The sequence below is a fragment of the Neopelma chrysocephalum genome, unplaced genomic scaffold (genome assembly GCF_003984885.1).
Source record: "Neopelma chrysocephalum unplaced genomic scaffold, ASM398488v2 Primary Assembly neopelma1_43, whole genome shotgun sequence".
In the NCBI taxonomy this organism is placed as follows: Eukaryota; Metazoa; Chordata; class Aves; order Passeriformes; family Pipridae; genus Neopelma; species Neopelma chrysocephalum.
In genome coordinates this window covers 2,524,441-2,551,887 of record NW_020897702.1, presented here as the reverse complement: position 1 = coordinate 2,551,887, position 27,447 = coordinate 2,524,441, and the positions used below count along the sequence as shown (strand labels likewise).

At 39.5% G+C, this 27,447-nt stretch overlaps 1 protein-coding gene across 1 annotated transcript; it reads left to right on the top strand.

Annotated features, from left to right (window-relative positions):
- Window positions 1-10,792: 10,792 nt before the first annotated feature.
- Window positions 10,793-21,246, top strand: RFC3 (replication factor C subunit 3). Its single transcript, XM_027677744.1, has 9 exons — window positions 10,793-10,920; window positions 11,708-11,845; window positions 12,963-13,030; window positions 15,989-16,086; window positions 17,307-17,488; window positions 17,734-17,870; window positions 18,000-18,098; window positions 18,909-18,978; window positions 20,233-21,246. Exons 1-9 carry the CDS (start codon window positions 10,834-10,836, stop codon window positions 20,422-20,424), a joined length of 1,071 nt encoding a protein of 356 aa, XP_027533545.1. The 5' UTR covers window positions 10,793-10,833; the 3' UTR covers window positions 20,425-21,246.
- Window positions 21,247-27,447: the final 6,201 nt, after the last annotated feature.

The following is a 27,447-nucleotide window of genomic DNA, read 5'->3' as shown; positions in this document are numbered from 1 at the left end:
TGACACACTAAGTGCGGACACTTCATGCTGCTGCTCAGACACAGCACACTGATGCAGAATGCAAATAGGCCCATGGCCTCTTCCACTGGTTACCAACAAAGCAGCAGAAAGGCAGACTTTCTGGAACAGGTAAACAAGGTGGTGACAGGAAAAGGTATGAGAGAAAGGAAGGGTTTATTGTCTGGCAGCGTTAAAGAATTACAGCAGCTTTTTCTGGGGGCAAGATAATTTACCATCAGAGGCACTAATGGCCTAAAAAGCCAAATTTCTGCTTCCTAGAAGAAATAGTCTGCTCTGGCTGAGTGGAAGAATGACAGAAAAGATATAGGAGCTAATTAAGAGTTTACTAAGCTAAGCAGGAAGCTTACAATGACAAAAGGATCTAGGTTTGTAGGTGTTGAAAAAATATGTCCAACTTGATCCTGTCTAGAATAAATCCCCATATAAAGCAATGGAAAAAATTAACAGTCCGAGCAGCAGACTCTGTATGCCTTGATTTCACTGGATGCATGACAGAGATGGAGATGAGACTGAAGATAAATATGAGAGACCCCATAGCAGCTGGATCCCATAAATCCAGTTCAGTATCCTGTCTCTCACAGCAGCCACAGAAGATGTAGAGGACAGAGTAGAAAAGCGGGGCAAATATAGAGTGATAATTTCCCTGGACCTTTTCTTAGATTCCAATGATGGTGTTCTAGGGGCCCTCTGGGCCTGATGTAGCTTCCACAAAATCAGTAAACGTTGCAGCTTTTTCTTCTGTTAGTTTATGTGGCCTCCTCCCTAAATCCTGTGAACTTTTAGTGTCCACAGTATCTTGTGGAGAACCACATTCTTCTTGTTTTGAACCTTTGAAAGTGCTACTTTGAGTTCATGCCCTTTAGTCCTCAGAAACAACATAAGCAGTCTGTCTCCTGTGCTTAAGTTTTTCCAGGTGGCCATCAGCATGGCTGGTCAGTACCAGCTCTCGTGGGGACACCTCTTTCTCTCGACCTCTAGGAGTATCCTAGGGGGTGTCCCCAGCCCAAGGGAGGAATCTCCACTCATACACCCCAAGAAGGGTTATGCCAGAAGAACCTGACTGCATGAAAGGGGACTGGACTTTTATAGTATAAAGTGATTGCTGGTTGCAGATTTACAGGCCAGCTATAAGCTTATCTGTCAAATCAGAATTCAGAAAGCAGGGTGTGTGTTTGAAGTCTGGTGAACCAGGATGGTTGTAGCATAATTAACACCAAGACAACACCCTGGCTTCAGCAGTTGATCTTGCATGATAGCTTGCATGACAGCTGGATTGGATTTTTGGTCTTATCGGGGGGGTCTATCGTGCCACAGCCTGTATCATTATTTACATGGTACTTGACATGATTTTGGTTGGGCCAATGAATACTTGCTCAAAGGGAAGCCTGAGTGTTGTCTGGGGAATAGCAAAGCTCAGGGACTATTCTCAGTAGGTTCCATGGATGGTCCATAACATTTGGTGACAGGTCACCTCATTCACTGAGAATGTCCACTCTCTGGTTTCATTTACTACTGAAGGTGTTGTGATTAGCAAGTAAAGGTCACTTGAACAAACAGAACTATACAAGTTTATGTAGCCTCACAGACATGATCTGCAAGGAACTATGTCTAGGGCACTCAAGTGGAACCCATTGACCAAGTCCAAAAATATGTGCTTGCCGCGGTCCGACGAGGGGATGGGACACGAGGAAGGGTGCAAGTAGAATGCCCTATTCATGCGTGCACACTGTCTTTTGTCAGCTCAGGAGGGGAAAGGGCCAGAACATAGGGCGGAGCATGAGACAGACAAGCAGGGGAACAAACCAGGATAGGGACACGGGCAAAAGGGGGAGGAGTAGGGGAAGCAGGGAGCAGGCAGCAGGCAAACTCATGGCAAGCCTGGGCCTGTCCAGGTTGTGCACTGTGTAGTGTGAATACAATGAAACCACATAATAATAGTAAAGTCCATATGATAACTGTAAGGTCCATATAATAAAGTCCTGCCAATTGCTGTATGCTTTTCTCCATGCCTGGAACTGTTCCAATCCTGAATCTTGCTCCTTCACATGTGCTGGCATCCAAAAAGGCAAGATACACTGATCTTGCTATTTACCACTTTCCTATCAAGCGTATTAACTTATTAACAAGCTTATTACTTATTAAAAAATAAGTATCTTTTAAATACAAGGAATTCACCACATTTTTGACCTCTGATACAGACCTCTAATTAGCCACTGCACGAAGGTATTACAGATTGATAAAAGCAGTGATGCCTAAGTGCAGAGAACACAGTAGAAAAAAACAGATTCCAGAAAGGAAAAATGGGTAGAGGGCAGCAAAAGTGACAGTCTGTGCACATGAACGCTACTCATAGCCACAATATTCCTGTAAAGAACTGTCTTAATGAAGAGTTTAGAAACGGGGAGGTCCCTCACCATCCAGATCAGAAGCTATGAAAGAGAGGCCATTTACACAAATACCAAGAGTGGTCTTAGGTCTCTGTATGTAAACAGAATACAGTTAAGGATAGGGCAGGAAATACAGCACTAATGCTTCATTTTGACAATGTGACTCCGCAAGATTTTAACTGTTTGAAGTTAGCACAAGCAAAGTCTTTCTAACCCCTTGCACCCAGCTGATTCTACAGCAGAAATTCCAGGGATCTAGAGTGGTAAAATATAATTACCTTTATTGCCCATTTAGCTCACTAAACCAGCTTTTCATGGAATTAGATAAGCACAGTAACAGAAAAGTATAAAGGGTAGAAATCTGGGAGGAGAAGAAGAGAAAGAAGCATGGCAGTCATAGTTTAAATAATTAGAAAAAGGTATAAAGTGTTAGCCCATGCACCTTATTTCTCTATCACAAACAGTGCAGTCACATATGTGCAGCTAGAAAATAACCCATAAATTTTAACAACTGCATATATGAAGGATGAACTTAATGGTTCTTCAAGGCCTTCGTATATTGATGGTTTAAGCTGATTCTTCCAAAGAATAGACATCTGAGGCAAAATGAAACAAGAGAACAGCTTTGCCATGAGCACAGCAAATTATTCATATGAATTCAGTTCTACTTGCAGTAAAGTTTGAAAAGCGTCTCTTCACACAGTTGAAGATGAGTTCTCTTCTCTATAAGGAAATGTGAATTAAGACAGATACCTGAGGAAGTGGAAGGACAAAATAGATGAAGAGAACTAATGTAAAGTATTTGATCTATTATGTCTCATTTTCCTTAAATTCAACAGCATACTGTTCCTCAAGGAGTGTTTAGCATTTAGAGCTGTGTTTTACATTGCCTACTTCAACCATACCCACTAATTTTGAAGTGTCCTTACCTAAGAAACATAAGAACCAGAGGAATGATCAGAAGACCTTATGACACAGTTTTCTTTTTGTTCAACAGAAAGAAAAGCTGGAGTTTTGTGCTTATAGTGTTGTAATGTTGAAGAAGACAGGAAGTCAGTCATCTAATCTCAGCTGGTAAAACCTTGCAGCATAAGGAGCTCTGGGACTGAGGTTCATTCCCATTCACATCAATAGCAATGCAGCTTTATGAAGACATATCTAACAGCTTTTCATAGCTGGTATTGCTCTGTGGTGATTTTCCAAGACCACAGTTAGGTCAGAGTGTTGTCTCCAAAAGTGTCCTGTTACTAAAGGCAGATAAATCTGTGGTAAATATTTTTCAAACAAAATTTCTACTCCAGATTTCTTTTGTCATTGTGTATTGGACATTTTAATGTATAAAACCAGGAAGTGTAGCATGATATAGCATGTTCCGTTGTTATACGTGTTTATAACAGAAACACATTTACAGTGGGGTGTTATAGGTTATAATCTGAGAGAGGAATTTTTCCTTCCCTGCTTCCCTGTAAGAGAAACGGAGCACCAAACAGGGAAGGGGGAAGGGAAAAAGCCATTAGCCTGACAAAAGATTTAGCCAGCCTGGCTACATTCCTGGCTAATGGCCGATTGGAAGGCTGGCTCTGCTCGGACGGGAGAGGGGCAGTGCTGCTGGGCCCTCTCTGGAGGACAGAGACAGGGTCTGTGTGCAGAGCATTTTGGAGAGAAGGCCTGGAAGCCTGTTTGCCTGACTGCCTGCCCTGGCTAGCCCGGACTGCTGATTTCAGCATGGCCTGAAAGCTGCCTCTTGGCCCCGGCCCGAATCTGCTGTGTTTCATCGGAGAGTCTCTGTGCTCGCTAGGAGAAAAAAAGAGCTCCTTGAGACGCCACCACCTGGGAGCCACAGTGAGTCCCTAGGGGCGAACTGCCTTCCTACTTTTTTTTTTTCCCTCCATTTGAGGGGTGGGGGTCCCCCATCCTCCTTTCGGCTCCCCCCGTGATCTGAGACCGGCCCCAGGCCCCCTTTTTCCTGTGGTGGTCGCCGGAGCCCGGCAGCGCCCCCTGCCGACCACACCAGCGAACTGCAGGCCCTGCACCTTCAGTGACCCGGCAGCGCCCCCTACTGACCACACCAGCGAACTGCAGGCTCTGCGCCTCTGCGATCCAACAGCGCCCCCTGCAGGCCACGATTAGGACTGCGCTAATAGGACAGAGAAGTATTTACCAGACTTTGCTTTTCTAGGACCACTGTATAGTTTTGTTGTGTTCTGTTACTGTTCTTAACTGTTTTTGCTAACATACATATATCTTTTAATAAAGGGTTGTTATCTCTTCTGTTTTCCACACTTCCTCGAGTAAAGCCCCGTAAATTTTAAATCCACAATTGCTGAGAGAGAGGAGTTTTGTTTTGTCCCATAACTCATCCTCTTTAGCAAACCTTCCAGTCTTTTTCAGACTGAGACAGGGGATATGAGAATACACTGCTTTTAAGATTCCACCTACTGACCCATGAACAGGGCTGGCCTCAGATTAGCTAGTAACTCTGTGTAAACCTCTGATGAGTTTGCTGACTGACATCAAAACAAAACTTGAAAGATTAGTAAAATTTACTGAAACTGACATTGAATTTAAGATGAAAACTCTTCTGAAAATGAAGAGCCTCAGGAGAAAACTAGGAAATTCAAAAGCTTCAGTGTGTTCATTGATTCAACAGAAATGTAATTACTCTACAGGGGAAAAGACAAATTAAGAGACATGAACAAGACTGTTGTGGCCTGAATAAAAGAGATCTAACAAGCATAATTTGATTACTTTATAGGAGGTGAAATTACGATAGTCAAGCTCTGAAAGATTACTGGTTTCATAAAACATAGCATGTGCTATAGAACCTTTGAGTTTCAGCAAATTTATGAAAACCATGATTAGGGACAAACATTGTGTTCTGTCAATGGCACAGGATAGATATGGGTTTGGGTAACATCATTTTCTACTAACTTACTTTGAAGGAATTCAGTAGAAATCTGATTTTTTCCATGCCACATCTATTGCCATTTTTGGAAAAATACCAAGATGTGTTCAGAGATGCCTGAATTTAATTTATTAATATTCTATGAATTCAAAGGAGCTGAGACATTTATCAAGAGAAAAACTTATATATAGAAAAAGGAGTTTTCAAATGTTAGAAATGTAAAAGACACATTATCTTAGCCACATTAGCTAGGATATTACAGGCAGAGGTACCTCGGATGTAACTCTTCTGATTTTTTGAAAAAATGCATTATTTTTCATTATTTTTTTCACTGTAAAAGTAGATCAAGTCAATAAAAAAATTTCTAGTTCAAGACCCTGATGAGAACAGAAGCAAACCCCCTAGATTTAAGAGTAATCCTCAGTCATTTGTTAGCGACATCTACCCTTGCCTAGAAAGAGACAAAAAATGTCATAGATCAACATCTTCACAAAACTGATTCCTAATTACAAGTCAAGCACCAATATTTCTTCATATATTCAAATATCTGACAGTATACTATTCTTTAAAGAGCTTCACAATTAGTTTCCATAAGTCTTATTTAGAATACACCCAGAAAAGAATGTTGAATATTTCTTAACATATTGAGTCATTTTCAGAACACTTTCAGGAGACTTAAACTCAAATCTTCAATCCTAAGTGGACAAGAGCGTCCTTTGTTGCAGTTCTTCTGTTGTAGCAAAATGCAGGCTCGTAGAAACTCAAGCACATGACTGTATCTTTTAGTCAGTGACCTCATAAAACTCAGGGGGAAAGACCTAAATTACATATGAAAACCGCTCTGATTTTTATCAAAACCTTCAGTAGAAAATGGGTATTTATTCAATATAGCAGTAGTTCATCTGAAGAAAGGATCTGTAACTCTACATGTCCCCAGACAGATGTTTGAATTTATGTTCAGTCTATTTAAACAATTTCAACTACTCCCTTATGTTTTTCTATCATGATTAACTATGCTGCTGTAAATCTTGCTTAAATGTGTAGTTGGACACTTCTTAATGTTGGAAAAAAAGGGTCTTAGGTTTGCACAGCTATGCCCAATTGAAACCACAGAGAGCATAAGAACAAAAAACATACCTCGTCTTTTTTTCTTCTACTTCTCCAGGCACATTAGACACTAGGGAAGCTGAACAGGATCTGATCCTTAGCAGCAGGAGTCAGAACATGAAGAAGTACTGATTAAATCAGAACAAGTGTTGTAAGTTTTTTTGTTTGGTTGGTTGGTTTGTTGTTGTTGCTTTTTAAATACACCTAATTATTTTCATCTTTCCACATCTTTAGGAAAGGGCTTTATTTAATCTTTTTCATATGGACAAATGTACGAAAGATTTTACAGTAATGATTGATGGACAGAATGTATCCTCCAATGTATCCTCCAATTCAATGTTATCTTTGTAGCCTTTTCCAGAATGCACTTCCAGTGGTTATAAAAACATATCTTCTTACACCTTTTTAGCTTGCCTCATCCTGCATGGAAAACTTCTATGATGTATTTATTACTTTAATTTTCCAGATTAAATAACGGATTGTAAGACAAACCATAAGACTCTTGAAGAAAAAGGATTTCTCGATTTTACATCTCTTATAAAGAAGTGGCTTCTTTAATGCTGCCAATCTATATGAGATATGTTTGTTTTAGATTTTTATTTGGCTATCACCATTAATGTTGTTTCTTCCACCGTCATACTCAATCTGCATGACATCAGCATGTCACCAACAGAACAGATGTCACTTTATTATGGTCTTTTTTTTTTTGGTTTTGTTTTCTTTGCATTATAATAATGATCTGGTCTTTCTTGACATGCTACAATTTTCTTGCAGCAATATAGGTGCTCTGATGGGGACAGAGTGACACAACCTGGAGTGACAGCCAACAGAGTGGCGATGATCTGCTAAAATATTTGAAACTGAAAAGAAATATCTATCTCAGTCAGCTAAACAGCCTGAAGGATCAAAGGAAGCCAAACAGTCTTCTGTCTGGAAAAAACAAGTCGTACAGTAAAATAGTACTTGGACTTGTTAATGGCTACTTGGATCACTAGCACCACCAATCATGTTGTAAAGATATTTAGGAGATCATTAGAATAATGCTCTAATTTGTTCTAGCACTGTTTCAATAAATAGTTTAAAGTTGGTTAAAAACTACTTTATATATATTATATATATATATATATATATGGACTCAGGTCTTACAGTTTTACTTCAATTTGGGTATAAGATGGAGCTTCTCTTATAGTGCCTGACATTGAGTCACTTTCTAATAACATGCCTGCTGGTAGTAAGAGGCTCAAAATGCCATTTGTAGTTAAAATCTCTATTTTCAGATATATCGTCTAGCTTATTCATGCAGAGAAGTCATTTTACCTTTTGACCTTTCTGTTGGACTGAACAAAATGAGTGAAGACGTATTCTAACAGTCTTTGTATTTGAGTGAATTGTGACTGCAGCTGAAATTGCCAGTGTCTTGCATTATTCACATTAATTTATTTGCAAAATAATTGGCCAAACCATTCCATTTTAGATATTTACTTACTTTTGTTCACATTTATAGTGAAGTTAAAAAAATAATGAAGCAGAAAATCAAAGCATTATAGCTCATTTTAATCAGATATAAAGTGCCACAACTGCAATGCTTCAAGCAGGACCAAGTTTTAAAATGATAAAATTTTTACTCAAGAAATTAATTTTGTTCATCTGCCCAATTACTTTCTATAGCAAGAAATTACTGAAAACATAAGTGTAAGCCCATGTTTAAATCCATTGCTGAAGTAGGGCACAATTTTCAAGATTTTCTTCTCAGGATAAGAAGAAATACTATGGAAGTTTAATAATAAATAGAGCTAATAATAAAAAGAGACTAGGGCATTTCAGAGATGCTACATGCCTTCACTCCTTGATCTCTTTGGGAGCTGAAAGTATCTAAAAGCCTTCTGGACTGAGTCATGCCTGCTGAAGTCTGATCTCATTCAAAAAGGATTTGTTTTCACTGATACTTTAAAAGCCTGGAGTATCTGTCAGAGCTCTTGCTGGAAGCTGGCATATGTTAGCAAAAACTCTCTGGAGGTTGGAAAAACTGCGTAGGTTATAAGGAGTTATCAAGAAGTTGCAATTAAGTTAAGCATGACATTGACAGACACAAGAAGAACAGCATATCATTCAGAAATTATTAAAAAGTCAGGTAAATGAGCTAAGGATCTGAAAAAGCATAAAAAGGCAAGTTATAAATACAGCTAACCAAAGAGGATACCAAAGAAATTAATGGTAAAATTCAGAGATTACTTTGAAGAACACAGATGTGGAGCAGAGAGAACAGGCACACATGAGAAACACTGTAGACCCACAAAATGCGAACGTAGAAAATGGCAGAGGAACAGGCCACTCTATGGTGTTGAGTATAACAAAGGATGTGAAGGTAAGCCCTGCGCAGGTTATTGCTGCTGCAGCTTTCGCAGACTCGGTCATATACCAGGACAGTGCTGACAAAGCAGTAACAGGAGAATCACAGAATCAATCAGGTTGGAAAAGACCTCTGGGATCATTCGGTCCAACCTATGACACAACACCAAGTCAACTAGACCATGGCACTGAGTGCCACATCCAGTCTTTCCTTAAACACCTCCAGGGACAGTGACTACACTATCTCCCTGGGCAGCCCATTCCAATGTCTAATGACCCTTTCTGTAAAGAATTTCCTCCTAATGTCTAACCTAAACCTCCTCTTGCACAGCTTAAGACTGTAGCCTCTTGTCCTGTCACTAGTTGCCTGACTTTTACCTGCCTACAACCTCCTTTCAGGTAGTTGAATTTGCTAATTCATGACAATCTGCAAATAAAGCTCATTATTGAGTGTCTATGAAAGTAAGTAATGTAACTATTTCAGATAAACATGTAACATGGTATCAATGGAAGTGCTCTACTACCTGGTGCGCCCAGTAGGTTTTTGTGATCTTTATGAGCAACTTGAATGTCTTGGTTAGTGAAGCCATTACCTGCCTTATGCATTCTGTGTGAATAAATGTGCACACAGAGCTGGTAGAACATGAATAGTCACATGAACATTTCATCTAACTATAATTTTTTTCACAGAAATCATAAAAAAATTAGGCTTGACACTTTTCAGACTGTTTATATGCATATCTGTATTTCATCACTTCATGGAATTCTACTTTCAAATAATATCACTTGTGCATGATGCTTAATTTATTAGAGATACTACACAAAGAAACAAAATGAGAGTTTCTCCGTTACATACATATGCTTTGTGTAATTCTCTGCATACATATTATGCATATATATAAAGCCACACACATAGACGGATCTTGCAAATTCACTGTGCAATACATAGCTGATGGGCAACCCATTGATTTATAATGAGGCAGCAAACCCAGGGTAACACCAAGATGAAGGACCAGATGTTCCCCTGACACAGAAAAGTGCCCAAAGAATCGACTGTCCCAGGGGTGAAAACACAGCCCTGCCATCTGCCATGGACTAATTCAGACTGCACTAGAACAGGGTGAAGCTCTGGAGCACCTGCAACATATTGGTGATATAATTGTGTGGAGCAACACGGCAGAAGTTTTTGAGCAATGGAAGAAAACAATCTGAATCCTTCTGAAAGCTGGTTTTGCCATAAAACAAAGTAAGATAAAGGGACAAGCGCAGGAGATCCAGTTTTCACGAATAAAATGGTAAGATGGGTGTTGTCAGATCCCAATGGACATTATTAATAAGATAACAGTGATGTCTTCACTAACTAACAAGAAAGAAATACAAGCTTTTTTAGGTGTTGTGGGGTTTTGGAGAATGCATATTCCAAATTACAGTCTAATTATAAGCCCTCTCTCTCTTTATAGCCTTAAGCTGCACCAAGGGATGTTTAGGTTGAACATTAGGAACAATTTCTTCACAGAAAGATTGATGAGACATTGGAATGGGCTGCCCGGGGAGATGGTGTAGTCACTGTCTCTGGAGGTGTTCAAGGAAAGACTGGATGTGGCACCCAGTGCCATGGTCTAGTTGACATGGTGGTGTTTGGTCACAGGTTGGACTCGATGATCCCAGAGGTCTTTTCCAACCTAAACTGATTCTGTGATTCCGTGAAACACCCCGGAAGAGGACTGATTTCAAATGGGGGTCGGAGGGCTCGGTGCCCCGGCAGGGAACCAGTGTGATGGTTCTCGCTGTGGGTGTAACGTCCTTCACAGTGACTGGTATGGGGCTGTTTCGGTAAAGCCCTCGCGGAGCGCAGTGGCGGCTGCTGCCAGGGCTCGTTCTGTCACTCGGGAGGGGGGAACCCAGCGCCGGCTGGGACCGAGCGGGGGCGCCGGGATCACCCGCCCGGCCCGGGCCGGGCTGGGAGCGCCGCGGGGGCGGGGCCGCCACGGATGCGGTTTGTCTCTCGGCGGCCGCCGTAGCAGGCGCACCTCCCGCCGCCGCGCCGCGGGCTTTTGTAGCGCCATGAGCCTGTGGGCCGACAAGCACCGGCCCGGCGCCTTCAGCCGCCTTGACTTCCACCGCGAGCAGGCGGTGCGGCTCCGTAACTTGGTCAGTGAGGCAGGCACGGGCGCCCCGGGCTGCCGCGCTCCGGCGACCTTCCCGCCGGGAACTGCCCGCGGCCCTGCGGCCTCCGGGTCCTCTCCTCCTCGCAGGGAGGGTCCCTCGGGAGCTGGGATTCCGCCTCAGTATGGGGGAGAACTTCTTTACTGTGGGGGGGACCGCGCACTGGAACAGGCTGTCCAGAAACGTTATGGAGTCTACCTCACGGCAGATATCCGGGAACCATCTGGATGCCATGCGCTCTGGGATGGCCCTACCTGAGCAGGGAGGTTGGATCAGATGAACCACTGGGGTCCCTTCCAGCCTGACTTAATTTAAACACAGGCTACTTGTTACTCCTTTGCCTATATTCAAAACTTGCAAGTGAAACTCCGAATTAATTCTCTGTAATTTTCTCTCCCTCTCTCATAACTGTATGTGTGTCTATTTTAATCTTTCTTTTAAGCCTTTTTACCGTGTGTTTATTGCAGCTGTCATTCTAGTAATCTTGGAAAGCATGTAAATGCTGGGATGGATTTTTTGAGGGTTTTGTTGTTTGTTGGTTTGTTTAGGGTAATTTTTTGTGGGATGAAGTGTTTGAAGTGAAAGAAGTTACACATGTTCTATAGGAAATGTTGCTGCAGGAAAGGGATTCAGCAATTTTAAGTCTATGTACTATGTTATCATGGAGCTGGAAGAGTCATTTAACATAAACTTGGATGAGAATGGAAGGATGCATACTCTCTTCTAAAGAAAATACTGTTATAACTAACTAATCTTGTTGCTTTTTGTTCAGGTTCAGTGTGGTGACTTTCCTCATCTGTTGGTGTATGGACCATCAGGAGCTGGAAAAAAGACAAGAATAATGTGCTTGTTAAGGGAATTGTATGGTGCAGGAGTGGAGAAACTGAGGATTGAGCATCAGAGTATAACGGTAAAAGATAAGTCTCCCATCTGCTGTGAAGTAATGTGGATATACTGACAGGTTTCTGTTGTGAGCCTTTATATTTTTTTGAGTTTTAAAACTAATTTTTTTTCCCCACTCAATATATTCAAACTTCTTTATGTAATTAATCATACTAGTTTGGTTATTTGAACAAGTAGTTTTCCAAATATTCTTGTTCCGTAGGTCTTCGGATGTGGGGTTTTTGTTTTCTGTTTGGCTGTTCTTATGTGTTATTTTGTTTAGGGTGGGGGTTTTAATTTGTTGTCTACAGATTGGTTTGGACAGTAGCATCTGTCGTGACAGACTAGTTCTGAATTAAATGTATAGAATTTAATTTGTCTGTAGAAATAAGGGTTATTTTTTAAATTCTTAGCATTGCTTTTTGCATATATGCAAGTTTTACCTAGTTTTCTCATTCTCATAGTGGCAATCTCAGCATTAGCAAAAAAAAAAATCTATTTAAATTTTATCTGCCCTAGTCTTAGGCATTTATATATTACCTATTAAAAATCCTTGCTGTAGAAGGCTTAACCAGGAAGGGATTATCAGGCTTCATTGAGAAATAGGTTATTTAATGTTTTCTTTTTAATTCTCAGTGGTGGAATAAATAATATATTTAAACTGGATGATAGAAATATAGAATATAATTAACAATTCGGATGCAAATTCAGTGCTGCTATAAATAGTAATGTTTTCTTCAAACAAAGTAGAGACTTGAAATTCTTTGACAGGAGAAGTTAATAGCCACTTTGGGCTTGTCCAGCAATTTTGCCTCCAAAACTTTACTTTGGATGGGCAAAGTGTCACTTATTTTGAACAACTGATTCCAGTAACGAGCCTTCTTTTACAAAACTCTGGAGTAACTGGAGTATGCAGTAATACTATAATAGGTGTTGCTATAATAATCATTGTTGCTATTTTACAGCTGGATGATGTGTCAGTACTCCTTTTTTCCTTTGGAGGTGGGGTTGGAGGCATAGGAGGTATGCAAGTCCAGTGTCTCAGCAGTTCTTTTATCTCTGAGACTCTTGGTTTGCCTGTTGTAGTCTGTAAAATAGATTTTTAGAACACTTCCTGAAACTTAACATGCTTGCTTTCTATATAGGCACCTTCAAAAAAGAAGATTGAAATTAGCACCATTGCAAGTAATTATCACCTTGAAGTTAACCCAAGGTAAGTGTACAGTAAAAATGCCTCACTTCCAAGATAAGCTAATAGTCATGTTGTAGGTGGTTTCAGCCTGGACATATGAAGGACTGATTGCGCAATTTGTTGCCTGAGCAAATTAGATAATGGTTTATGGGTTTGATCAAATGAGAACAGGGAGAGGATTTTTAATTGAACAACTCTAAATGAACGGAAATTGGGATTGCTGCATACTAAAGACACTAATGTTCTGCTTAACTAACCACATAAGCATGCTGTTGTTGAAGACTGGGTAATAGAAACAGTTCTGGATTCATAGAGTTAACCATTTCAGTTGATACTGAGAAGTTTTATTGGAACTAACACCTCCATATTGTTAGTTCTCTCACAAGTACAAAACTAAAAGAATTTAAAAGTAAGCAAGGTTTGCCCGGTAACTATTCAAATAAAGCATTTAAAGTACAAGAAAGAAGACCACCACAAAATACTGTGAATCCTGTCTTAAGTGAGGTCAGATGTTGATTTAAACAACAGAGGCTATAATGTGGTACTGTATGTCTTCTTTGGCAGTTGTGAAATTGTGATAGTTCACTGATTGACAGTTGTGAGAGATAGTTCATTGACCCAAACTAAAAACTTGTATTTACCCAAAACCTGTAATGTTGCTTTAAGTCACATAAGAGTGAATGTCATTGTGCACTGGGAGACCTTGGTTATGTTGGCTTTGTTGTCTGTGTTGCGCTTGTAAGACAATGTGTACCCTGAAGTAACTTTGTGCTTAGTGCTAAACCTTTGCTCATGCTGCTTTGCATTTTAGAAGCTATTCTCATGAGCCAGATCCCCTTAAAAATCTTGTTCTGCAGCTAATCTGTGTATTGATTAGTGCATATCTGCTGGTGTTCTAAAATAGACACAAATAATTAATAGTTTGTCAATAAAAGCTGAGAGTTTTATTGGTAGTTAACTGAATATGTCACTTTGATGGTATGAAATGTGTCACCATTCAGTCTTCTGCTCTGATAACCTGATACTACAATACTTCTTCTGTTACACTGCAGAGAATACTTAGAGCTTGAAACATAGACTTCACAGAATATTCTGAATTGGAAGGGACCCAAGGGATCATCGAGTCCAACTCTTAAGTGAATGGCCCATGTGGGGATTGAGCCCACAACCCTGGTGTTATTAGAACCGTGCTCTAACCAACTAAGCTAATCTCATATAAAATAATTGTATTTTACCTTAAATACAAAAATCCTGAAAGTGTAGAATTAGTGTAGTGGTTATTGTACATCATAGTAGTGCTGAGTTTTGATTAAGAATCAATATATTGATTCATAGGCTTTAAATATCAAGCAATTGTCATGTTTTTGTCTGACCAGACAGTAAAACCTGCCTGTGCTGTACTATCGCCTGTGAAATTTGACTGTGAGGTGATGTTGTGCATCTTGAGCAACATGGAATGTGATAAATGGCTAACGGGGAAAGGAAATGAATTTCTAGGAAGGATGCTGCAGATACTGACTGTGTTATGAAACTTAAATTTAGTTAACATTAGATAGAAATGTATCATTTAACAGAAATGTTCTCCTTCCTTCAAAAGGAGGATATTGTCTGAATTCCAAAGCGTTGTCTTCTGGTCACTTGACTAGCTTGGGTAGATGCTTTAAAATGGGTTCTGCTGACTTAGTGCATCCTTAAAGAATAAGGAGCAATAAAAATCAAATGCTTGTCTGGTAACTGCCTTTGTTTATTGTTTTCCTAGAATGTTTGATGTGGTCACATAATACCGAGGATAATCTTTTGCCATGAAATTATATCTCTGGGTTCTCTGTTGCTACAGAAAATAATTTAAATATTAGAACACTATTTTAATCACTTTCCATTTCTAACAGCTGGCATAGCTCATAAGTCGAACTGTAGTAGAAGGTTTGTTTCATTTTGATTACAGCACAAATACAAAAGCAAAGATCTGCTGCCTTGCTGAAGGACAGAGCTCTGCAGTCCAAGTCAGCATAGCCCATGGAGCATTTTGTGAATTGTTGAGCTAATACGCCTTTCTCTGTTCTGCTGCCTTCTCCTTGGAAGTAATGGAGAAGGTCTGGTTGAGTGGCGAAGAGAACAGCGCAGACAAATGTCTTTTCGTTTGCTTACCAGGGAAATATAGCAGAGCTACTGCTGCTTCTGTGAAGGCAATTGTCTGGGATGCTAAATAGGCAGTGTTTTTTTCCCCTTTTGCCTTGCTTTTTTGGTAGTCCACCTTGCAAGTCAGTAGTCCCCTCTGGTTGTCAAATCTGAGTCAAGCTAGCTGAGCTACTATAACCTGGGGACTGAGAAAGCTGTGCAATGCTACTGTAGTGGATTGTGAAGAGAAGGGGCAGGAGGAAGTCTAGAATTTCCCATGTTTTCCTGCCTTCCTAGAGGAAAAAAGCAAACCTAATGCTGTAATAGTATCTCAGTATCAGTATTTCACTAGTAACTTGTAACTTCAGTGTGTCTGCCATTCAAGTGTGCATTAAGCATTTAGGTTGTTCATGGCATGACATCTAGTTTTTGTGGGGGAAAAAAACCCCTGCTTTTGAGTCCGTTGAGTCAGGCATCCTATTATGTTGTTAGACTTAATTGTTCTTTCTATAATGAGTAAAAGTGTTCACATTGTCTGTCTTTGTCCAGGTCATAGGTAACAAAAGTTTAGATTTCTTATCCCAGAAGAATAAGTTCTATTTTTATGAGTTAATTTGACAATGGTTTCACTACTTTTCAATACAGTGCTACTAATCCAGCTGTGCCTGCATAAGCTTTGGGTTGTTTTTATTACTGGGAGGGTAACTTTCAACAAAGTATGTATGTTGAGCTTGATTCTAACCCTAGCAGCTTCTGAATTTTCCTGTTGAGTCAGTTGATCAGGGGGTTGGTTAGGGGGATATATTTTATATGCAATATAAAGTTGTTTTAAAATAAGATTTATTCAAACTCCTGTTACAGTGATGCGGGAAACAATGACCGTGTAGTAATTCAGGAACTCTTGAAGACAGTAGCACAGTCCCAACAGCTTGAGACAAGCACTCAGCGAGATTTTAAAGGTGCGTAGAACAGTTAAAACCAGTGAAGGGCTTTTTAAACTTGGGATTTTTTTCAGAAATTTTATCTCATTGTTTCATGTGTGTACCTTCATGCATTATGCAGGTAAAAACAAACCTATTCCCATTTAGAAGATTTTTATCCATAGTGTACAGAGGGATACTCAGTAAGAAAATGAGGAGACTTTCATTGAATTTTCCAAGGCACTTGTTGCTATAATTGGCTTATTTTTCCTCCCAATGACTAACTTGAAAGCAAAATCAGAACTATATAATGGGATTTTAGGAGAGAGGAAATCTTGATAGATAGTAGAGCAGAAATTAGCTGAAAATGTTCATGGATTTAGTAGTTTGTCACATTTTCTTACTGTTCTGTCTTGCTGTTCTCAGAAAGTACTGTTTCACTTGAGCTGCTAGACACTGATTGTCTCTACCAGTTATTGATGTATATATCCTTACAGCTGCAGTTATACCATACACCTCAAAATATCTTGTAAGCTGTCTGATATTGCTAGGCTGTGTGTATAACCAGAAGTGGAAGAAGAATACTGGGATGACTTGTTCCTCCAGGCTCTGGACAATTTAGAGTATTGAAATGAGCCATCTATCAGTTGCCTATGGAGGAACCTGCAGAAGATAGCTGGTTAGGTTGGCTGCTTCGTATTAGGTGTCTCCTGATGGCTGTGAAGCATTTTTTAAATACATTTTTCTTTTTTTCTTTAAAAGATTATGGAAAGGTGCTGCAACTACAATAATAAGGCAGCTTTTTACTATTCCTTTGTCAGGCTAAGACATTGGCTTTTAGATATAAAATGTATTGAGGTGAGTCTTCAAGTAATTTTTGCTTTTTGATATATCCTTATGCCGTAACTTCTCCTCCATTTCTCACTTCAAAACTCCTATAAGAAGTTACTGTACTAGTTATCAAGGTGAAAGCTGCTACACCTATCTGGATTATTTCTTGGCACTGAAGCATTGCAGGCCCTACTCTTAAGAAATTGACATTCCAGGACACGAATATAGTGTGTGAAGGAGCAGATTGTACAGTCAAAAAAGGCACGCAGGTTATCTTAGTCTTTATTTTCCTGCCTGTGGAACCATACTGCCGCCTTCTGCATATTATCATTTATTCTGGTATTATCACTTGTATGTCAAAAGTATTTGTTTTCTTAGAAAGATTTGATGTTAATACAAAACCCCACTGTTTTTAATCCTTTTTCCAGTGGTGCTGTTAACAGAAGTTGACAAACTCACTAAAGATGCTCAGCATGCTTTGCGAAGAACAATGGAGAAATACATGGCGACATGCAGGTTGATCCTGTGCTGCAACTCCATGTCAAAAATTATAGGACCTATTCAAAGCAGATGCCTGGCTATACGAGTGCCTGCTCCCAGCATTGAAGATGTATGTTAAAATAGAAGCAAAAATAAATTACTTTAAAATCCTACTAGATAAGTTCTTGCTGTGGACTTATGAGATATTTTACTTTCACATATTGACCTAGCTTATCTTTGTGGTGGGTGACTTGTCAAGCATGGCTTATGAAAGACTGGTCCATCTCTGGTCCAGGAATCTTTCTAACAGGAGAATCTGTAGTTGCTGAATGGTCTGCTAAGCGTTGTACTCCCTGCTATCCATTTTTCATCTAGATCTGCCATGTCTTGTCCAGTGTGTGTAAGAAAGAAGGCCTGACTCTTCCTCAGGAACTGGCTCAAAGGATTGCAGAGAAATCTGGCAGGAATCTTCGGAAAGCACTACTTATGTGTGAGTGCTGCAGAGTACAACAGTAAGTCACCACAAAAATTAGTGTAAATTATGCTGTCAGACATATGAATTACCTTAATTCTAAGGCCATGCTAGAATAGGTGACAATTTGCTCTGATATTAATTTTTAAAAAATTTTATTACTATGTAGGTATCCTTTTACTGCTGATCAAGACATTCCTGAGATGGACTGGGAAGTTTACTTGAGAGAAACTGCAAATGCCATTGTTGGTCAACAGACACCACAAAGGTAGGTGAATGGACTTGTTTAGAGTCATAAATTATGTTTTTGGTGTGTTCTGGAACCTAAAAAGAAAAAAAGTTGAGTTTAAAAATGTGTGATCTTTAGTTATGTGTAATTTTCTGTTAATTCTACTGGAGGTGGTACTTTGCAGCCAGAGGAAGTGAGCTTTAAAATTGCCAGAGGACACTGAATGAGTATCAGGAAACAAAAAGCTATTACTTTTTCCTGTTGAAGCTTAGTAATCAAAAGTGAGCTTAGGCTTAGTTGCATGTTGTGTTTTCTGTCTTTTTTTTGGTGGGGGGCATGAGATGTCACTTAATTTAAATGCTTGTAGTGTCTGACCTCCTGATACCAAAAGCTGAGCATTGGTAACTGTGTCACTTTGGCCACCTAATAATCTTACCCCTTTTTATAAACAAGGAAACAGAAAAACAGCATAAAGGAATCCTGTGGTGCTAATCAATTTTGTTTGTGTCTCCTCAGTAATCTTAAGCATGAATAATAACTTGGATATGAAGAGGAATTAAAGGAAGACAAGGCTGAGACAAATTCTAATAGCCTTGTAGCTTCTAGATTAACTGAGACCATTGTAACTAGAGTATATGTAACTTGTCTTTTGAGTAAAAGGTGACATGCAGCATTGAATTGAAATTGACTTGTGCAATGCTTTTGGGTTTAAAATAACATGCAAAGCCAAAAGCAGAAAAGAAACTTTGCTTGGTTGACTTTTTCCTGAAACATGTTTCACAAATAGCGAAAATACATTATAATGCTTTGGGGTCATACTTCTCATATTTTGTGGTGTCTTTCCCATAGGCTTTTGGAGGTCCGTGGACGGCTTTATGAACTCTTGACACATTGCATTCCTCCCGAGATTATAATGAAGGTAATTCAGCTGTCTAGCTCTTAATGTGTTGTAAATATTAATGCTATGACAGTCCCAACTAGAGTTAAAAAAACAAAACGACACCAAAACATCGCAGATTATTTGAATATTAACGGAAAACTGTGTCCTTTCCAAATAGACATGAATCACCATCCATAGAGGTGTTCAGAAAACTAGTACACTTGGCACTTTGTGATATGGATTAGTAGGCGTGGTGGTATTCGATCAAAGGTTGTACTTGATCATCTTGTCGTATTTTACGAACTTAATGACGATATGATTCTGTAGGCTATGATATGTTTTCATATCAAATCAAATATGATTTGTTTTTTAAAAGTTTTGTTGTTAGAAATTCAGTATTTGCTATGTCCTAGATGAGAGATGTGCTGAAGGATGCTAGAGCAGCAGGCCTTTTCAAAGACAGAAGTCATCTTGAGAGGAAAAAAGCAAGTGGGACGTGTATGTTCTTATTTTAAGCATGATGAAAGGATGCTGAAGACATCTAGAGCAGAAAAAAGATTAAAGATAATGTTTGCAGCTTAACCTAGGTGGACTCTGCCTTCAGATATAATTTTTTTTTCACATTAACTGATTTCTGTTTTCTGACATTTTTTGTAGTTAGATGTTTCTTTAACCTTCATTTGTTATGGTAGGTTAGTGCGTCCTGCATTGCTGTGTTGGGGAGACGAAAGGTGCATATTCTCTACCCTCTCCTTTTTCATAAACTTGAAATGATCTAGAGATACTTCTCACTTAATCCTGACTGTTTTAATATAGATGGATTTGCAATGATTTTATTGCTGTCTGTGATCTAAAATAATGCGTTTTGGGGTTTTGTAATGACTAAAGTATTGTGGTCAAGTTGTATTGTTGTGTCTGCACATAAATATAAACAGATACACTTTAATTCTAAATAAGCCCTTTCCTTGTTTTTTTTATAAATGCTGTTTCTCTTTTGTGCTCGATGCTGTCAAGATAGAAGTAAGTGGTTTTAATACTCTTGCTATCGTGGTAAGAATTCTCCCCAGGGCCATGTGCCTCCATGCAGTAGAGGTTACAGTATTTGGAGATGAGATTAATTTATTTTCTTTATTAAGGCATGAATAGTTCCAGTAAATGATTCTTGAATGTCTCTGCTGTTGGATTAATGAGTGAACTATTGTCATAGCTTGGCTATTTTCAGAGAAAGAAAGTTGTCCTCTTAACAAAAAATATCTGATTTTTCAAATACTGTCCTGTTTTTTCCCATTTTAGGGCCTCCTGACAGAACTTCTAAATAACTGTGATGGACAACTGAAAGGAGAAGTTGCACAGATGGCGGCCTTCTATGAACACCGCCTGCAACTGGGCAGCAAAGCCATTTATCATCTGGAAGCATTTGTTGCAAAGTTTATGGCAATCTACAAGAAGTTCATGGAGGACGGGCTAGATGACATGATGTTCTAACTGATACCCAAAGTTGTACACAGAATGTTGTGTCAAGATACCAATAATGTAGCAAATGCCTACTTGTTGGTGCTTGATTACATGTGGGTCTAGTTCCAAGTCAAATATTTTTATTTTGCTATTTAATAAAGCAGTGTTTGCTCAGGTTTAGAAACCAGATGGAGTGTTTGACAGCCACAAATCCATCTTTAGATCCATACAAAATACATTGGCCTTTCAGAAAGACGACGTGTTGCCTTGGAAGATGTATAAGATCATAGTTGCTTTGTGGTATTTGTAAGCTGACATTAAGAAGAGAGAACACAGATGCTGCGTGCTTGGTTTTTGTTTGTTAATCACAGATGGGCAGGGCTGTAATAAAAAAAATGCTTTTTCCATGTTGTGTTAAGTTCCAGCTTGAACATGTATTTTCTGCCTGCTGATCTATACATCTTACTGTTTGTCTGGCTTTTTTTTTTTCTTAGCCACATTGTTTTCTGTGGTGTGCTCACACAGAATGTTTTCTGACATTTTTTTCTTTGTGAGCAGTTGTGTTGAATTTGTGGATGAACAAACTTTTGTGTTGCTTGTAAATCATATTGAGCACAGGGAACATCTTGTTTAGAAGAATTATGCCTGTATAAAACAAGTCCACTTGCTGTCTGATACTTTCACCTCAACATACATAATGCTGTTCAGGTGAAGGTTATTCCTTTAACTATTTTTTAACAAAGGATAAAGTTTTAGCTTTTAAAAAATATTTTTTCACCTCTTAAATTGATATGTGACATTTTTGAAGTGGCAAAATAAATTGTAGAAAATATGAACAAAAGAAATGCTGAATTGGTGTTTTATGCTGTCTGTGATGTTCTTTGCTTTGACACAGACATCTTTCAGAAAGGTGAGATATCCCACACATGCTCTGAGACTAAAGGGAGACACTGAAGTTTAAAAAATCCAAACAAATACCAGCAACAAGAAAAAGGAAAAAAAAAACCAACCTCCCAAAATAGTAATAATAATACTAGAAAGCCAACAACACCTGTCTGCAAGTCTTTCAGATATTTATATACTATGGTAACCTAAAAATTACTGAATTCATGACCTTTATTACTTCACTGTGCTAATTTAGGCTATTGCTAGATAATATTTGAAGCTAAAGTAAATTAAATACTGTTTCCTGTTCTCTTCCCCCTCCTCTTTTTCTCCAGGAAAGGGTTTAATATTTGAGGGTTTTTTTGTTAGAGGTAGTTACACATAATGGAAGTTCTTTTGGAAGCTAGGGCCTCCCCACTGGCAATTGATAAAAAAATCTCACTAGTTATTAGTAACTCTGTCATCCCCTTCAAAATGTACAAAAGGCAGCATTGATCCCAAAAGAGGCAGTGTTGCTGCTGTTCTTGGGAATTTGACCGTTTCATGTGTGGTGTTAGTGCACAGCTTGCCTTTAGGTTTAAATTGTGCTGGCCTGCTTCATGCTCAACTGTTCTCATGAAGAAGGAGAAGATGGAATTTTTTCTTCCATATGCTCTTCACCCAAATCCCAGCACTGGTAACTTGTCAGATTGTGAGTATTTTGACTGTCAGAGATCCTGGAAAAACATCAGTCAGTGCTAGTGGCAATGAATACTTGAATCCATTACAGAGAAGAGCACAAAGGTGGATGGAGCATAATTATTGCATGTACAAACTGCCCCACTCTTTACAGGAGCCTCGTCTTACTACTAATTTTTAAAAACTGAACCGCCTTTACAATTTCCCTACTTGTACAAGTACAGCATGTGATGAAACAAAAGTGAGTCCAAAAGATAATGAAATGCTTCCCTGCTAAAACCAACCCCAAAAGCTAATGTGGGAGAACTGAATGTATGTAGGGGGTTGTGAAATACAGTTGAAATGCACCGGGACTGTAGCTGTTGAGGGTGGGGAAGCAGGAGCTGGACTGTAGGTTTTGTTTGTCGGGGGAGAGAGGCAGAGGAGCAACTTCCTGTTTCAAAAGGCCTCAGCAACTTTGTTAAGGAGTTTGAAACCCCAACATGAATCTCTAGGTGTTCTTGCTGCCTCCTGTTGAAGTATCATTTTTATCCTGTTCTAACTGGAATAAATCAAGAGTACCCAAGGATGGAAAAAGGATAATGACCAGGGTTTTCGGAGAGAGAAAATAGTTGTTACTATTCCTGAGAGCCAGCATTTTCCCCTGGTGATCCTACTCCTGCCTCTTTGTCTTCCACAGTCTAGAACACAAATTTAAACACGTGAGCACAGTATCTCATAAGACTCTGCACATGTCTTTCTTGCTTAGTAATTTTTCGGGAAATTTTGCCTTAGTATCCATCACAGGCTCCCTGGGAAGTGGTCATGCCTCCAAGCCTGTTAGAGTTCAAAGGAGTGTCTGGGTGATGATTTCCATCATATGTTTAGTTTTAGTTAGTCCTGTGAGGAGCAGGGAATTGAATTTGATGATCCTTAGGGGTCACTTCCACCTTGAGAGATTCTGTGATAATGATCAGTGCTTTCTGGGAACATTTTAGAGGCTAACTGCCTTGGATGCTGCTTCACCTCCCTCCTTGGTAGCTGCCCTAGAGGCAGTATGATTGAGAACTGAGGTCCTGGGCTGTGCTGGAGGAAGCAAGGGCCGGTAACCTCCTCCACCCTTGTGCTGTGCACTGGCAAATGGCACTGATGGGAATGTATGAGCAGGGGGCTGTCAGAAATAAGGAGTCCTGCCTTTTTTTCCTCTTGTGGTACTCCCTTTTACCAAAAACCCTTTTACCAAAAATACAGAACTTTAGGCTGGCAAACAAGGGTCTCCTGGGGTGGGCACAACTGTCTCTGCAGCCTGGAGCAGAATCATAGAATCATTTAGGTTTGAAAAGACCTCTAAGATCATCTAATCCAACAACCTGCACACACAGAGCCCAGTGACAGTGCTGTGCTAGATCTACACCGAGCGCTGCACACCTTCACAGATCAAGTGGGAGCGGCAGTGCAGATAGACTTTTAAACACTGAATAGCACAGGACCAACCTCTAGATGATCCGTTTCTTCAGCTGATTTCATCTTTTGAGACCTGCTTAGAATTGTTTCTGAATTGCATGCTGAGGGGTTTACTCTTGCTTTCATCCAGCGACACCTCCTGCTAGTTCAAAATGAAAACTCCAAGTTGCTCCCTCCTGAGTGGGACTTAAGCACTGAACAAGTCTAAGAGGTTGCAGAGGAGTCAGCTTTGTGCTAGCACAGAAAGCCAGAGGTGAAACTGATTTAAAAAAAAAATAATCAAGAAACTAAAGGCAGCAAATTCTGGTGAGACTTTCTCTGCTCTGCAAAGACTGGCTGTGCAAAGGACAAATGGTGCATTCATACTTTATTCTCCATTTCTGAAGTCCAAGCATTAACTCCTGTGAGGAATGTTATTTTTAAAATTGTATTATTTTTAGACATCCATGGTAAACAACTCTCCTTGAGAATTAATCACAATAAACATATTATCTGATTGGAAGACTGATTAAAAAATGTATTTTGTTGAATAAATTCATATGAACAAAGCTGGCATGAGGAATATCCCCTTCTCAACCAACAAAGTACCCTGATTATCACAAGGTAGAAAGTAAGGTAGATAAGAGCTCAATATCTCAAATTTTTTTTCCAGTGCAGGGTATTCAAGATTATTACAGCTAATTGATATAAAATAATAGCTGTAATTTGTCTTGTTGGAAAGAGATGTGGTATGCTTGAGCAGCCTTTGGTCCTCTTGCTTAACATTTTTTTTTCATGCACAAACAATTAATGCTGTATGAATTTGTTTCAACCAAACCCCAGAGTAGCAGTCTGCTGAATGAAAGTTGGTGACAGTCAAATGTGTTTCTAGTTCTTGAAGGCCAAAATACTTCTCTTGATCATTACATTCCCTAAGGAGGGAAGGAATGTGAATGTGTAAGCATGCAAAAGAAATTAACCTCTCTTATTGGATGTGCCCTGAAGGCTGATCAATAGTATATCATGGAAGTTGCATGTCAGGAATTAGTTGTATATCAAAGAATGACCAAGATTAAAATAGTTTGCCATTAACTTCAACACACTGAACAATTGACTCAGAATTTTCTCTGTTACCAAAACTGAAATTGTTTTCTGTCCAAATTAACTAGGACAACTGGTGCCTACCCCAGGTTGTTTTTTGTTTGGTTGGTTGGTTTGGGTTGGTTTTTTTTTTGTTGTTTTATTTGTTTCGTTTTGGTTTTGGTTGTGTTTTTTTTTCTTTTTAAAGTGGTGGATGCTTTGCTTGTCTAAAAATTGATCCTATTAATAGCTAAACATTCCTATAACAGATTCTCTTCTGCAATAGTGTACAGTGTGTGTGCTCAATTTCTGGAAGATATTCTATAGTCTGTTTCAGCAGTCCTGGAGTTAGTAGATATTGTCCCAATCATTTGAGCGTTAGGTGGTATTTCAGAGGAGATGGGTTTGGCATCTCTGAAACAGGAGGGAGGCATCAGATAATAGAAGCACTTAACTTCACCACTGGTCCATCTCTGTTTATCCTAGCAGCCACCAGCTCCGTCCTGGCACCTTCTTGGAGCTGATCTCCAGTCCTGTCCCAAGACTTGGAGTAGTGTTGGTCTTTTTTGGGTGTTTTTGACCTCTTTTCAAGCAACTATATACAGTTACAAAGAGCAAATTTTGGTTAGGGGCCAGTAGAAGACTGAGAGCTGGAGACCTACTGTCTTGCTCCCTCTCTTGGTTGACCCAGTGTTTCCCCAAATAATTTTTTCTTGGTTTTACTCGGGACAATTTACTTTGATGTTTTAAATGTGAGGCTTTTAGTTGGCAATCTGTGGCAGCCAGTGAATGGCACAGTTTCACTGTAGCTAAATGTTGCCAATGTTGGCTTTCACTGCAAGCAAGCTGGTGTTCTTTTTTAAACTTGTGATAGTATGTTCATGTCAAACGATTTGTTGTGCCAAATTATCAAGGGAACTCTTAACACACTTCTGGTCACAATGAAATCTGTAAGGCATGTTAGTAAAGCATGTGTTTCGAGAAAACCATGGAATATTTTCTGTGCTTTTCTTGGAATTCTGCAAAATGTTTGTCTTGAGTGAGAAGGAAGAAAATCAGGAGCCCTATTGAAGAAAAGAAAGAAAGAAGTCAGAATGATGAAGCAGGCAAGGACAGATACTGGGGGAAGACAGGTATACTCATTAATTTTATTTACATTTCAAAGTCAAATTACCTACGGTGTTCTCAATCATACCCTACACTTATATTCCCTGCCACACACCATGAATAACAAATGCACTTTGAAGGATAGAGTAAGTGACCAAATAGGCTTCTTCCTCTTTTAATTTTGTGGATGATCTTAATTTGAGAGGTCAGTACAAATGCCTATGGTATGTGACAATTTTAGGCCAGTAGTTACTAATTAAGATAGAAAGCCAGATGCTGGCTAAGGCATTTTCAAATACTTCACAGATAAACTTGCAGGAGCTGATTAACTCAAACGGAATGTCTCCTTAGGTGATAGCTACCAATTATACTTGGAACAATTTTTAAAATTAAAAAGGATGAGGGAAAAGGATTTATGAAACTCTTGGCTGAGTTTTCTCTGGAGAAAGAATTTTGATAAAAAGTGAGGTTAGCTGTTTGACAATTAGCAGACAATTAGAAGAAAGGCATTTACCCAGTGGGCAAAAATCTTTTATGATAGGCTCACACTCATCAAACCTGTTTATGCCGAAGGAGGATAAACAGTGTTTCGCTCACAGTGTCTTAGCCCTAGTGATATGAGCAGCACCAGCTGCTGCTGCTGTGCCAACTTCACGTGGGCTGTGTGGGACTCAATTTGACAGTGCTTCATGTGGCAAGCACAGAACAGAGCACGCCGAGCTGTGCTCATGGATCCTGGGGTGGCTATGGACAATTTTTGCAGAACTCCACAAAGAAGTTAGGAACAGCACAGCAACTGCCTGTGCAGAAAACAGAAATCTCAAACACTGGGGAATTTTTTGGGATCTCTAAATCAGAAAAAAAAGTGGGAAAACATTGATTTTATTTATATTAGTATCTGTAAAGAGGAACATCACTGGTAGACCAGAGATAGTGTCAGACATTGGAAGCTTTTCTGAAAGTGTCCCTTGGACAGGTAAGGCCTCAAATAATTGTAAATTCAGAGTGGCGGATGCTGTAAGGAAGAGCTGAGACAGGCTGCTGCTTTTTGTCTTTTCTCCCAGCTTAGCATGGAATTTTTCTTCATGGTTTCTACAAAATAGGGATACGTAGTCAGCATTGCTTGGCCAAAAGGCCAAGGAGAGCATGAATCCGCCTGATTTGAATGTTGTTCATGCTTCTTTTTCCCATCCTTAAAACTTAAAGGATGCTTAGGTAGGATCCATCTCTCCTAACTGAAGCATTGAAGTGTCAGTGTTTAAGGTTGAGATCCTCTCTAAGCTCTTTCCACAAGCAATGGAAAAAGATGAGCAGGTGCTGAACACAAGCTAGCAGGTCCCAACAGCTCTTCTAGGTGTATTTCACCCCTCAAAAGGGGTTAGTCCTTGCCATTAACTCCACAGGCAATATGGAGCACAAAACTAGACTTACACACAGACTAGATGCCTAAACTGAAAGCCAGAAAAATTGTACCTTTCTATTCTAGAATCCATCTCAGAACACCAAAGAGCGTAAAGGGAAAACAAATTAGGATCAAGTGCTGCTCAGGAGTGCAGAGCATTTCCCTGTTATATTCCTTTGTGCAAGGTAGTGCCTACCCTGAGGACTGCAAATACAGGCTGTGATGTAGAAATGTAGGAATGCATTCAGTCCTGGTTGTGCTGCTGGCATCCTGTTCAAAATGAGAATTTCAAATAGAGCTTATGGCTTTATAACATTTCTGACATGCATAAATGTGAGAATTTATTAATACATGATCCTTTACAAACAAATCCATGTTTTTGCCTTTTTTCCCCTGCGTAGTCAGGACCCTGTCCTGGAGCAGTTTCATTTGCGAGAGTCTGAATTCACTCTGATCCCAGGAAGCCCAGAGGCAGCCAT